The sequence below is a fragment of the Protopterus annectens genome, chromosome 8.part0, assembly GCF_019279795.1.
Source record: "Protopterus annectens isolate FY-2018-M chromosome 8.part0, PAN1.0, whole genome shotgun sequence".
Lineage (NCBI taxonomy): Eukaryota > Metazoa > Chordata > Ceratodontiformes > Protopteridae > Protopterus > Protopterus annectens.
The window spans coordinates 142,002,575-142,016,830 of record NC_056741.1 but is presented as its reverse complement, the minus strand read 5'-3'; the positions used below and the strand labels follow the sequence as shown (position 1 = coordinate 142,016,830).

General features: G+C 40.9%; 1 protein-coding gene across 1 annotated transcript in view; it reads left to right on the top strand.

Annotated features, from left to right (window-relative positions):
- LOC122808165 (alpha-2-macroglobulin-P-like) overlaps positions 1-14,256 on the top strand; it is a 686,630-nt gene that overhangs the window by 392,562 nt on the left and 279,812 nt on the right. The window contains exon 12 of the mRNA XM_044079138.1: positions 6,230-6,392. Coding sequence (XP_043935073.1) covers positions 6,230-6,392 — 163 coding nt within the window. The remainder of the gene's footprint in view (positions 1-6,229; positions 6,393-14,256) is intronic.

Below are 14,256 nucleotides of genomic sequence, written 5' to 3'. Positions count from 1 at the left end.
ACTTTTATGGACTCATAGGTGCAGCAATGGGCACTCTGTGTAGTACAGCCTATGCAGCAGGCACTATAAGAACAAGCTGCACACTGTGTAAAAGATAAAAAAGGAGAACATAATGCCAGTGCAAGACTAGGGTGATCTTATTAGCACAGGACAATCTCGAGTGAGTAGTTTTAATGATAAGGTGGAAATGAAGAAATGTTGGACCATTACTATCACAAGAGTGACACTACATATTTTCATGTTTTTCTACAGCTTTTCAACATTACCTATGTCCATTCCCCTAATGTCCTGAGTTTGGAGTGCAATCAGTCTTGTGATACATGCCCACACCTATGTGTGCAATGTGATCTTGATTCTGTCTCTTCCCCCACTTTTTAACAGCCCCCTCTGTGTGATTCCTGGCTCCACCGGGGAATCTGTTAAAGTGTATGCTCAGATACATGCTTACCATGACTCCTACTGAGGAGAGGGCAGCTGGTGTTAGAATTTGCTCAGATACATGCTCACCATGACTGCTACCAAGGCAAGGGCAGCTGGTGTTACAGAGTATGCTCAGATGCATGTTCACCATCACTTCTACTTAGGAGAAGGCAGCTGGTGTTACAGAGCATGCTCAGACACATGCTCACCATGACTCCCACTGAGGAGAAGGCAGCTGGTGTAACAGAGCATGCTCAGACACATGCTCACCATGACTCCCACTGAGGAGAGGGCAGCTGGTGTAACAGTGTATGCTCAAACACATGCTCACCATGACTCCTACTGAGGAGAGGGCAGCTGGTGTTTCAGAGCATGCTCAGACACATGCTCACCATGACTCCCACTGAGGAGAGGGCAGCTGGAGTTACAGAGCATGCTCAGACACATGCTCACCATGACTCCCACTGAGGAGAGGGCAGCTGGTGTAACAGTGTATGCTCAAACACATGCTCACCATGACTCCTACTGAGGAGAGGGCAGCTGGTGTTTCAGAGCATGCTCAGACACATGCTCACCATGACTCCCACTGAGGAGAGGGCAGCTGGAGTTACAGAGCATGCTCAGACACATGCTCACCATGACTCCCACTGAGGAGAGGGCAGCTGGTGTTACAGTGTATGCTCAGACACATGCTCACCATGACTCCTACTGAGGAGAGGGCAGCTGGTGTTACAGTGTATGCTCAGACACATGCTCACCATGACTCCTACTGAGGAGAGGGCAGCTGGTGTTAGAGTTTGCACAGATACATGCTCACCATGACTTCTACTGAGGAGAGGGCAGCTAGTGTCACATAGTATGCTCAGACACATGCTCACCATGACTCCTACTGAGGAGAGGGCAGCTGGTGTTTCAGAGCATGCTCAGACACATGCTCACCATGACTCCCACTGAGGAGAGGGCAGCTGGAGTTACAGAGCATGCTCAGACACATGCTCACCATGACTCCCACTGAGGAGAGGGCAGCTGGTGTTACAGAGTATGCTCAGACACATGCTCACCATGACTCCTACTGAGGAGAGGGCAGCTGGTGTTAGAGTTTGCACAGATACATGCTCACCATGACTTCTACTGAGGAGAGGGCAGCTAGTGTCACATAGTATGCTCAGATACATGCTCACCATGACTCCTACTGAGGAGAGGGCAGCTGGTGTTAGAGTTTGCTCAGATATATGCTCACCATGACTCCTACCAAGGTGAGGGCAGGTGGTGTTACAGAGTATTCTCAGAAGTGTGTTCACCATCACTTCTTCTTAGGAGAGGGCAGCTGGTGTTACAGAGCATGCTCAGACACATGGTCACCATGACGGGTCTATATCAGATTGTCGAAGTTTTCAAATGTCGAATCACTAAAGATCAATGTCTGAAAACTTTGAATTACTAAAAAAAATTTTTAAAACAAAAAATGTAACATCTAAAGGCTATAAACAGGGGGCAATCCCCCGTGCATCCCCCACACCCCCTGCTACTTAAATATACCAACTTCGAGATCACACTTCAGTGCAGTACAGTGCAGAAATGGAAGATTTCCGTTTCCTACACTGTAGCGCGATCTCGGAGTTGGTATATTTAAAGAGCGGGGGGTGCAGGGGTGCTTGCCCCCCTGCTTACACCCTTTTGTTTTTGTTTTTTTGTTTTAAAAATAATTTTGTTAGTAATTCAAAGTTTTTAGACTTCGATCACTAAAGTACGATCTTTAGTGATTCAAAGTTTGAAAACTTCGACAATCTGATATAGACCCACCATGACTCCTAGAGGCCAGCTGGTGTTAAAGAGCCTGCTCAGACACTTACTTACCATGTCTCCTACTAAGGAGAGGGCAGCTGGAGTTACAGAGCATGCTCAGACACATGCTCACCATGACTCCTACTGAGGAGAGGGCAGCTGGAGTTACAGTGTATGCTCAGACACATGCTTACCATGACTTCTACGGAGGAGAGGGCAGCTGGTGTTACAGTGTATGCTCAGACACATGCTCACCATGACTCCTACTGAGGTGAGGGCAGCTGGTGTTACAGAGTATGCTCAGACATATGCTCACCATGACTCCTACTAAGGTGAAGGCAGCTGATGTTACAGTGTATGCTCAGACACATGCTCACCATAACTCCTACTGAGAAGAGGGCAGTTGGTGTTACAGAGCATGCTCAGACACATGCTTATTATGACTCCTGCTGAGGCGAGGGTAGTTGGTGTTACAGAACATGCTCAGACATTGCTCACCATGACTCCTACTGAAGAGAGGGCAGCTGGTGTTACAGTGTATGCTCAGACACATGCTCACCATGACTCCTCCTACTGAGGCGAGGGCAGCTGGTGTTACAGCGTATGCTCAGACACATACTTACCATAACTCCTACTGGGGAGAGGGTAGTTGGTGTTACAGAGCATGCTCAGACACATGCTCACCATGATGCCTACTGAGAAGAGGGCAGCTAGTGTTACAGTGTAGGCTCAGACACATACTTACCATGACTCCTACTGAGGAGAGAGCAGCTGGCTGAGTCTCACCATCCCTCTTCTCTCCTCTCCCCATCAGCTACTGCAGATGCCTGAGCTACTAATCAAGCTTGTGTCACCTGGGTCATAGTCAAGGTTTTGTCCCTCTTTGCCAGCAAGGTTGGCTGTATGACACCTGTTTGTTAAATTCCTTGTTTACCGTGACAAGAACTGGTTATAGCTAGTGGCATTAAGAAGCTGCACATATTGTGCAAGTTCAGACAAAAGTCTACATCTTAAGTAGTTTAATAAATCTACTAAATGTGACATGACTTAATGCATAATAGGTTTATAGATAAATACTAGGCTATTATTCTGCAGACTATTACAAGCCATGTCAATAACCAGAGGTCAGAATCAAACCCTGTACCTTGTATCTGTAATGTAACCATTATAGAACAGGCATTTTTTCAGTTTCTGGGACATGACTAGGGAGTGTAATTTATATATTTATTTATATTTGTTTACTGGGGAAGTGCACTGATCTCAACTTATTAATTGGAAACTAAATTAATTGTAAAACAAATCAGTATCAGAAAGTGAGCAATACACTTTAAGGACCTGCTGGGTCAGTATTAGTCTGTGCATACCCTAGACTTATCCTCCTTGGAGGTACAAAAGTTGCCAGCAGCATTGCTTGAGTGTTCGGGTGAGTGCTCCTTTACTTTTCGGAGGCCATACGTTTGGAACTTTCTACCTGAATAGTTAAAAATGACCCTGATGCTAAATGGAATTGAATGGTTTCTTGTTTAATCTTGATTTTGAAGTTTATGTTGTGTATACTCTTGAATGCTGCTTTATTTTGTTAGGTTTAATGTTTTTTTTTTTTTTTTTTGCTTTGCTATTATATTATTTGTTTCATATATTTATTATTCTTTTTTGTATTCATGCTTTGGTGGCACTTACATGTTAAGAGGATTGCATGGGAGATAGAGTCACCAGTATTTTGTGATTACTGAGAATTTGTCTTTATGTTAAAACCTGGACTTGTTTTTTTTTTTTTTTTTTTTTTTTTTTTTCTCTAAACTATAGACACCCTTGCAGTTTGTACTGGAATTCTTATGCACTGTGGAATTGGGCATCCCCTGAGTCACCATCCTAAAGGCTGGCTTTGGTGGAGATATATAATGCAATATTTTTCAACACCTTTAAAAGACACACCTGTGCCTTCACAAAAAGAGTTGTTACTGGCTAGAACAGAAAACTGATTAACAGTAGCCCATTAAGATACATTTTGGTGATGCTTTACATTCATGTAGACTCCTTTTATCTTTGTTAATGGAGTGCAATAAAATTGTGGCACTAACCAATGTTCAGCACTAACTTAGATCCTTAAGAAAATATTCTCCCTTCTTAGATAAGTTTCACGTTTTGTATAAAGTTATCCTCTGATTCTCACTGATAAAGAAGTGCATGTGATGAAAATCAGTCAGCATAGCTGAATTATGAAGTTAACCCACAACTGGAGAGGTGTAGGTTCTGGGCAAGCCATCAGAGATTCCTCCTCTACATCTCCCAGCACATGAGAGTATTGCTTTTACATGTAGAAATTACTGCAAAATTAATTAACCCACAGCACATGAGAGTATTGCTTTTACATGTAGAAATTAGTGCAAAATTAATTAACCCACAGCACATGAAAGTATTGCTTTTACATGTAGAAATGAGTGCAAAATGAATCAACCCACATGCTGGTTCATTGGCAGAGAGGGAGGGCATCCATCTGCCCTGCCAGTGACATGGGTTCAGGAATGGACTTAGTGCCTCAGAAGGGTTAGTCTATGAGATAAAATGTGGTGACCACTAGCTGTGTCTACTCTTCAAAAGGGAGGTTGTGGAGTTTACCCCCACCTGCACAATGTCGGCTGGAGACCCGAGATCTTGAAGTCTGCAGTCTGTAAAGGATGGAGGGTGAGAAGATATCCTGTGCAGGATGCTGGGATGTTGGCTTAATGTACAATGATACCCTACTGCACATCCTGCTCTCATTCTGGGATTCTGAAGAGAGTCTCATAGGGGTGACTCGCTTCACCCTGCCCATGACTCCTTATCTCAGTCCTTACTCCCCATCCCTGCAAGTAACCATAAAACTCAGCCCGTCTCTGCCTGCTGATGTCAGACGGCCCATCCAGTGAATGGTTATATCCAGAATAACTCAGAACGGAGATATGGAGGTACTCTGAGAGGATGGGGGCACTTGAAAGAAAGTCTGAGGCAGATGAATCAAGTGATAGATTTGGAGGGCACACAAAAATTTAACCAATCTGTCCTCATTTCTTACCTTGTGATGAATTCAAACTTGTCATGCAAAGTGTGATGGATTGTTATGCTGGCCCAGCCAGAGTGAACAAACCAAAAGGGACATTAAGGCTAACTCAGCTGTACCAGGATTACCAGGGCTTCTGGTATTTCAGAGCAGAACTGGACCAGTTGGGGGAGCTATTCCTTAATCAGTAGAGACCACAGAGCTCACATGAGCAACTTTAAAAATTAATTCAGAGATTTGCACATCAGGCAAAGAATAGCAAATAGCAGACAATGCGGTAGGACCAGCTGCATTAGTTTGCATGTGAAGACCCTGGGAAAGAGTTTAATGAAACTAGAGATGAATGTTCATCAAGGGGCTTGCAGCCTGCAAGTTTTATAATGCCACCAGCAAGATTTGCATGGCTGAACCTTTCAACAATTTGTTTAGTTATGATTCAGGATAGCTTAAAAATGCAGGGTCATTTAATACAGGCTCAGATCCTATAAAGTCAAAATTAAATAAAGCTCATGCTTTCATTATCATACATTCTGTATTAGTGCTAGGTATTCACATATTACCCATTTTTTATCTGTGTTGAATTGTCACATTAGATATTGTTTATTTTTAATTAAGCTTTCTAGAAACACGTTATCTCATCTTCATAGGTAATATTGACTATTTTATCAAATAGGAAGACTCAAAGCTGATAACTGGCAAAATATGCCACTAACTGGAAGGTACTGGAAAACTCACTGTATACATTTAAAGTATAAATATCTGAGAAATGTGACTGTCTCATTTCTCCACAACACTAACAGTATAAGACCACTGAAAACTATATAACAAATAGCTTTCTAACAATTTTCTGTGCTATGTCCATATCACAGTAGTCTACTGTTGAGTATAATCTGTCTTCTGATGCATTCTTTGTCAGTGATGAATACTCTAAACTGCTGTGTGATTTATTTCACTTAATTCTGTCATGTTTCATATTTTCCTTAGAAAAATACAATATCCCAAGGCTTATTCTTCTTGGATACAGCTGTTCGAAGCGTAACCAACCCCTACACTCTTGCGTTGATGGCGTATACTTACGCACTTGCTGGACGTATGATGACACGGAATCATCTGCTCAGACATTTGCATTCAACAGCCATTGACAAAGGTAATTTTTCTTTAATTATTAATTTTATAATCTTCAAATCACCTACAGCCACTAACTATCCTAATATTCCTGCCCTTGATGCAATTGCTTTAGGAAAGCATTTCTCATAAGCAAATTCATGCATAGAGGGGGCGGCCACGGTGGTGCAGTGGTTAGCGTTGCTATCTGACAGCAAGAGGTTCTCCACTTCGATTCTCGGCTGGGGTGCCTTCTGTGCGGAGTCTGCATGTCTTCCCTGTGGTTGCGTGGGTTTCCTCCGGGTGCTCCGGTTTCCTCCCACATCCCAAAGACATGTAGTAGGTGGATTGGACACTCTAAATTGGCCCTAGGCGTGAGTGTGTGCATGTGTGTGTGCCTTCTATGAAAGTTGGGTGCCGGGCTGGTGACTCGACACCATAAAACTCCACTGCCAGTCATGAGCGGACAGATGATCCACTGTGGCGACCCCTAACCAGGAAAAGCTGAAAGAAGAAGAAGAAATTCATTCACAGAGGTCGACAGCTGGACTGAATTAGTCTGCCTTGTAAAGGCCTCAACATTTAATATGCAGCTGGCGGAATTAAAAGAAAGCTATTTAATCATTCAGGATTGCTACATGACAAAATTAAACTACGGTTTCAGGGATTGATAATGAAATATGAAGAAAATATGAGTCTTCAAGTAATATGAGGTCAGGGGACTCTCAACAAGATGATTTCTGGATGATACTAATGTGTGGAAAGTACAGTCATAATATTAATAAGATAGTGCTAAAGTGGACATGCACAGTGTGAAAAATAAGTTTTTGTTTACACGGTGTAACAGACTAAGGGTGCTCTTTGCAGCTGTTAGAACTCCCAATGCTTGTCTGTTGGACTACTTTATTTTTGTCTTGGACTGGAATATGGACTGCTGGCCTGGTGCTGAGAAGAAGCCTCACTGACTCATCACTTGGTGGTATAAATATTGGGGTGGTAGGGCCAACCTCTACCCTTGGCCCTCCTTCTAGTCCTGTAGAGAGCCTTCACATGCCATTAAGGCTTGGATTAACCAACACATTTGGATTTAACAAATCTTTGTCATCAGGTTTTGGAACGATTGTACTGAGGGCTTTTGCCAATACTCTTCTCATTATTCTTCCCATTTCTGTTACGTTAAAGCATTTTAGTATGTGCCTGGGGGGGGGGGGGGGGGGCAGGAGATCAGTAGCTCTGAAAGGGGCTTATACAGCTCAAGAGAGAAAACATCTGACCACCTTCTATTTAATTTGATTCTTTGTTGAAGATACCCAGCTTTATTTTCAGTTCAAGATGTTTTAAATGTATGATTTTTTGAGAGATTGGAAAAGGGTTTGTGGATGGATGGATGGATGGACGGATGGATGGACGGATGGACGGATGGATGGATGGATGGATGGGCTAGAGGCTCTGACTGTATTTTTCATATGATTTTTCTTCCTGTTTTATGGGTCTACAATGCACTGCTACGTGCTGTCCCTTACAGTGTCACATGCTTTTTCTGATTTTTTTCTTGCTGTTTATTGTTTACCATGCAGCTTATAAATTTGCACGTTTTAGCCACTTCCTTCCTTATTCATCTTTTTATGGTATTTTCTGTGATATCGCTGACAATCATGCCCTGTTTTTATTAGCTGAAGCACGCCACCACCATAATGCACCTCCCTGAATCTTGTACATATTTGATCATGAATGATGGTGAACGAAGGAGGCTCATTGTTTATTACCACCAATCTTGATTTTCTTCTTGCCTAGACTTATCTTTTGCTCAAATAAATAAAATCTTTTCAGGCATAGAACTATGCTACTTTTTTTTAATACTCCTGTTAGCAGTAGTAGCCTATTTGTGAGTACGTCTTGCATTGTTTACCACAATAAGCCTACATTGTACTCCATGTCCTTCATTCCTTTATTCCTTCCTCATGTTTATTATGTGTGGCTGTCAGTACTGAGTCTGTGTTTGTCAGAACTGGCCTATCTTTGACTTTATTTTTATTGATATCATTCATTAACCAGAAATTTTCTAGAACAGCTTTTACTTGACTGCTTTGAATTTTTGATGGCTTTTTATCATTATCCCATGCTTGTGATATATTACATTACTTGTACCTCATTTTAGACTGTTTTCATTACTGTACATTCATCCTTAATTAAAGAGGAACTCATCTGCATAACTCAATTTAACTCTTCCGTTTTTGTGCATATATATCTACACTCATCATGCCAAATTAGAGAGAATCCTTTTGCCTAATGCCATTCCAGGAATAATCAGTACAGCGGTTTCTCTCTAGGAAGAAACTGACATTTGTTTCATCTAATGAGCAATGCAAGAAGTGTCATTCTACTGTTGCCAGAGAGTCATCATGCTGAGGAATAGTGATTTTTTTCCTGTTTAAGCCTCACTCATCTAATTATGACATTCAGGGTGTATGGCAACACTGTAACCATATTTCTATAACCCTAACTAAGCCACCCCCCACAGCATTTGAACTGTTAGCTTGGCCAGGCATCTGCTCCCTTATCTGCCGTAGAAATCAAGCACCTGCCGAAAAAATGCTCACCCTTTGACTGTGCAAAGTACAATGGAAGTTACAGACATTTTCAAAACTTCAGTGTTGAGCAGTGTGCAATTCCTGGGAATCCAGTGGCTTTGTTTTACGTAAAGGACAGTTGTCATTCAATTCCTGGGAATTCAGAGTCTCTGTTTTACATAAAGGACAGTTGTCATTCAATTCCTGGGAATTCAGTGGCTCTGTTTTACGTAAAGGACAGTTGTCATTCAATTCCTGGGACTTCAGAGTCTCTGTTTTACGTAAAGGACAGTTGTCATTCAATTCCTGGGAATTCAGAGTCTCTGTTTTACGTAAAGGACAGTTGTCATTCAATTCCTGGGAATTCAGTGGCTCTGTTTTATGTAAAGGACAGTTGTCATTCAATTCCTGGGAATTCAGAGTCTCTGTTTTACGTAAAGGACAGTTGTCATTCAATTCCTGGGAATGCAGAGTCTCTGTTTTATGTAAAGGACAGTTGTCATTCAATTCCTGGGAATTCAGAGTCTCTGTTTTACGTAAAGGACAGTTGTCATTCAATTCCTGGGACTTCAGAGTCTCTGTTTTATGTAAAGGACAGTTGTCATTCAATTCCTGGGAATTCAGAGTCTCTGTTTTACATAAAGGACAGTTGTTATTGTGCTTGAGCAGAGAGAAGCAAACGAAGTGCAAAGAAGCTGACTTGCAGTGACCTGCTGAAGTACAGGTACATATCAAGATGCTGACTCTCACCCTACCTGGTCCTTTGCTGTTATCATGCAGTGATGCTCCTCTTCCTCTCTGATCTTGCACTTGATTACCTTATTAATGATAATCGTTGCTTCACATCTACTCTTCTTTTCTTTGCCATTCATAAACGGAATCGTCATGTCCCACTACCTCTTACCATTGGTTCAAGTTTCTGTGATAACCGCTATCTCCACCAATGCCTCCTGCATTACTGCCTGTACTCCCCCACCTTCATACCCAGACTACTTGTGTTATGCTGTGTAGCACAAGGTTCTATTGATCTTGCATTTACTACAGAAAGCTGGTTGGATGAAAACTCAAGACTGCTCCTGAGTTCCAGCATTCCTCCAATTTATGAAATTGTTCACTGGCCCATGATCAGGTGCCCAGGGAATCAGGGAAGTGGAGGAGTGGCCATATGTTATTCTTCTTGTGTGAAGCTGTAGGGACTACAAGCTGATGAGGTCATCTCCTTTGAATTTGTACTAAATGCAGGAGTCATTTACACATTCCTCCTGACATGCCATCCATTGGGTTATTTAGTGATGTCCTCAATCTTAAGGGCAATAAAAATAAAAAAAAAACAACAATGTGGGGAATTAGTTGTAGATGTCATCACCCATACTCAGCCTGAAGATATACCAAATCTGCTGGCTGACAAATTCAGCTCAAATTTCACCTCCCCATGGCTGCCAGTTCTCCCCCAGGAAATGCCCTCCAACACTCCACTGATAATTTTCACCAAAGAATAGGTTGCCACTGCATTCTCTAAAGCTAAAAACACAGATTTAATGGGGCCTGACAATATATACAAGTTGCCTCTTAAACAGTTTAAATCAGGACTTATCAGGTCCATTAGGATCACAATTTTATCACAGCCTCTGGACTAGCTTTGTCCTGATAGAGTGGAGGACAACAACAGTCACCCCTCTGCATAAAAGGGTACCAGGCATATCATTGCTAGAATCTCTTTGTGTTCTGACTGAGAGTGTTTCTCAAACAATCTGGAAATATAGAGCTGATAAGTATATTTTTTTCACTTTAACTGTTCAGAGTTCTGCACTTTCATTTTTTCTTGACTGAATTATTTATATATTTGCTGTCGGAATTGTGTTTTCTGATCTGTGCTAAAACTTTTTTCTTCTACCCTCCCACCATATTGCTGTTGAGATCTTAAAGTTGGTAAAACTGGTCTAACAGGTTTGTGTTATTTGATTGTCTCAAGGCTTGGCTTTTGTCTTGCTGGTATAAAAATATAACTTTTTTGTAAATGCCTGCAGATCATTGCTAGAATCTCACTGTGTTCTGACTGAGAGTGCTTCTCAAACAATCTGGAAATATAGAGCTGATAAGTATATTTTGGCACTTTAACTGTTCGGAGTTCTTCACTGTCTTTATTTTTGCTTGACTGAATTATTTATATATTTGATGGCAGAATTCTGTTTTCTGATCTGTGCTGAAACTTTTTTCTCCCACCCTATTACTGTTGTGTTCTTAAAGTTGGTGGCTATTGCAGTTGCCCGTCCCTACTGTAAATATTTGATCTGGGACACTCCACCCAGTCCCATCTGTTTAGTTCTTTCTACCTAATACAGAGATCATTTGGGAAGGCCAAACCCTGTAGTCCCTTAACCTTGAATTATCTTCTGTTCCTGCTCTCCCTCTTTTCTTTATAAAAAATACACTTTATTCAGCTGCTCATATTTTTCTGATTTGGGTTTCTTCCTACTACTCTGTTACTCCATCTTGCTTTGCATTTTCCTGCTTCTTGCTGCCTGTTCTCTAAATTTATTACTGCTTGTTTATAGCCTGTCTAAATTAAGTGTTATTCTAAGATCTTACTTTTGATTTAAGCACTTGGGCTTTAGACCCACCCCTCAGCTCTCTCTGGCCTTTCTTACTCAGATTCTGAAAAATATGGATGGACAATTTCCTACAGTTTCTCCTGCCAGTCTGGTTGATACTAGCATCCTGAGACAGTGTAGCAACTGCCTCATGAAACAGACAACAATCTAGTACTACCACCTAGGAACAAAATTTTTGAGAGATGCAATTACCAAAAACGAAAAAAAAACAAAAAAAAAAACTGTAGAAATCACAAAGACGGCCAGAGTGCAAGCAGAACTCTTATTTAATGAAATACAGTGAAGCACTTTTTGTTTGTAAAATAACAAACTTCATCAGACTAAAACAGTATTAAGCCACAGCTGAACTTCTTAAATAGCATTTTATAAGCCCACCCTACACTAGAAAGGAAATGATGTCATAACAAAATTAAAATTTTTTTTATATAAAAATGTAAAGCACATATATATATATATATATATATATATATATATATATATATATAAAATATATCTATATAAAAACACATATACATAACATACATTAACTAAATTCATTAATTAATAAATAATCTAAAGCCATCCTGGTTAATTATTATTTAAAATATTTAATAAAACAAGAATGAGCGAAGGGTGCAGTATGAGCAGCAAAGCAAAATAAATAAAGTAAAAATAAAATGCTGCACGAAGAACTTACATGGCAAGACTCTTTATTTAAAAGCAATAAAACAGATAAAAATGTGACATGCCAGTCGCTTCATCAGACAAGTAAAAAGTGAGGCAAAAAGCCTTTTTATACCTCTGTTGTTAACAAAAGCAATTAATAAACACATTTAAGTCAATTAAACAACTGACAATCAATAATTGTAATAATTTAAAAATGCTGAGGTAGGAAGCATAAAAGCAGGCACTGAAACAATGTATAATATAGGCTAAAAAGTAATGTAGATATATACCTATAATTATTTGTGTCTTAGTCTGCGTGCCTTCAAAAAAGTTTTAAGTGAGAAGACCCCATTAAGTCCTGGAGGCTTCTCTGCATTAAGCAGGAGAATCCATTTTTGTTCAGCTACCTCAGAACGGTTTTCTGTGTCTCCTCCCTGAACATTAATATCTATTACCTGCAATACTAAAAATTTAAAACTATGAGTTTGATCTGTCATCATGATATGAGCAGCTAGGGCATTATTCTCCTTCGTATTGTTAATGTCCCTGGTATGATCAAGTATTCTTTCTTTGAGTAATCTACTGGTTTTGCCTACATAAAATACATGGCATTTTTGGCAAAACGAAAAGTACACTAGATTAGCAGTTCTGCAATCAGCATAATAGTCTATATTGATGGTAAAGTTACATACTGGATGTGTATAGCGTGAGTAAGTATAAATATACTTACATGCTGAGCAACTTCTATATGGAAAAGTACCCTTTCTGACAGATATATAATTCCTGTTGTCACTGGACTGGTTTCTATTACAAAGATGCTGTTTAAGGGACATGTTATTCCTGAAACAAAAGATAGGTGTATGTCCAATCTTATTCGCCAGCTCTGGAGCAGTGTGTAGGATGTTCCAATTCTTCTTAATAATGCTGCAGTAATCATTAATGTCACTAGAATATTGCAGCATTACCCTGAAGGTGTTGGCACAAGAGGTTTGCTGACTAGAGGGAAGAGAGGCTGCTGTGCTATTACTAAGATATGGTTTGCATCTGCTCCTTCTTTCTGTTTGAAGTGTAAGAAAGCAGTAGTAAAAGGACAATTTGTCCGCGCTGCTAAAATGGTTAGCTTGGAAGCAGATGTAATTTTTGAGTGCAGGCATCTCACAGAGATGTTTATAAGTAGGAGTTATCCTGTTAGTCTGTTGCATGAAGTGTGTACTGAGGTTAGCCATAGAAGGAATAATGGACATTTTCCACCAATCCTAAATCAACAGGGGAATCAGGTATATATACAAAAGGTACAAAATCATATAGATTATAATGCAACCTTTATTACAACATTTAACGTTCATTTTTATGAGATAAAAACAATAAATCTGAAGTAGTTACTTCATTTGTTCTGCAACCTGTGGGTCTCGGATCCGACCTCGGATCCGACCGGCAGCTTTCCAAGCTTCAAGATCCGAGCTCCTAGCTCCTCCCCTCTACCCACAATCCCCTGTTACCACCACACTACCCCAGATCGTTTTTGCCGCAGCTTGAATGACAAACATCTTGTGAAGAGCTCCTGGCTTAGACAGGGAAGTGAACAATTTTCTTAAAATTTTTTGTCAAAAAACTTTTAAAACTTAAAAAGGAGAGTATTGTGAGTGTTTATCTGCCCTTTTTTGTTTTCGGGATTGCGTTTTTCTTTTTCAAACTCTCCCCCTAGGTGTTCGGGCGTGTGAGTGTGTGTGTGTCAGCAAAATGGCCGAAGGCCATAAAGCTATTTTTTCAAAGTGCACTGGGTGTGGCCATAAGCTTTCCCCAGCTGATGGCCACACTCAGTGCGTTATATGCCTGGGGGTTGTGCATTTGTCTTCAGACTGCCAGGTTTGCGCAGCCTTCAACCCCCGGGCTGTGAGGGACAGAAGGAACAGGCTTATTCTGGCGGGATTACTTCCCCCGGAGGAGGCCTCTTCCTCCTCTCCCTCCAAGGTACAGGCTACCCAGGTAACTTCTACACCCCTGATTCCCTCGACTCAGGCTGGGACTCAACCTCCCACTACTGCCTTGAGTACGAAGGAAGTTCAGTCTTCTCCTTCTA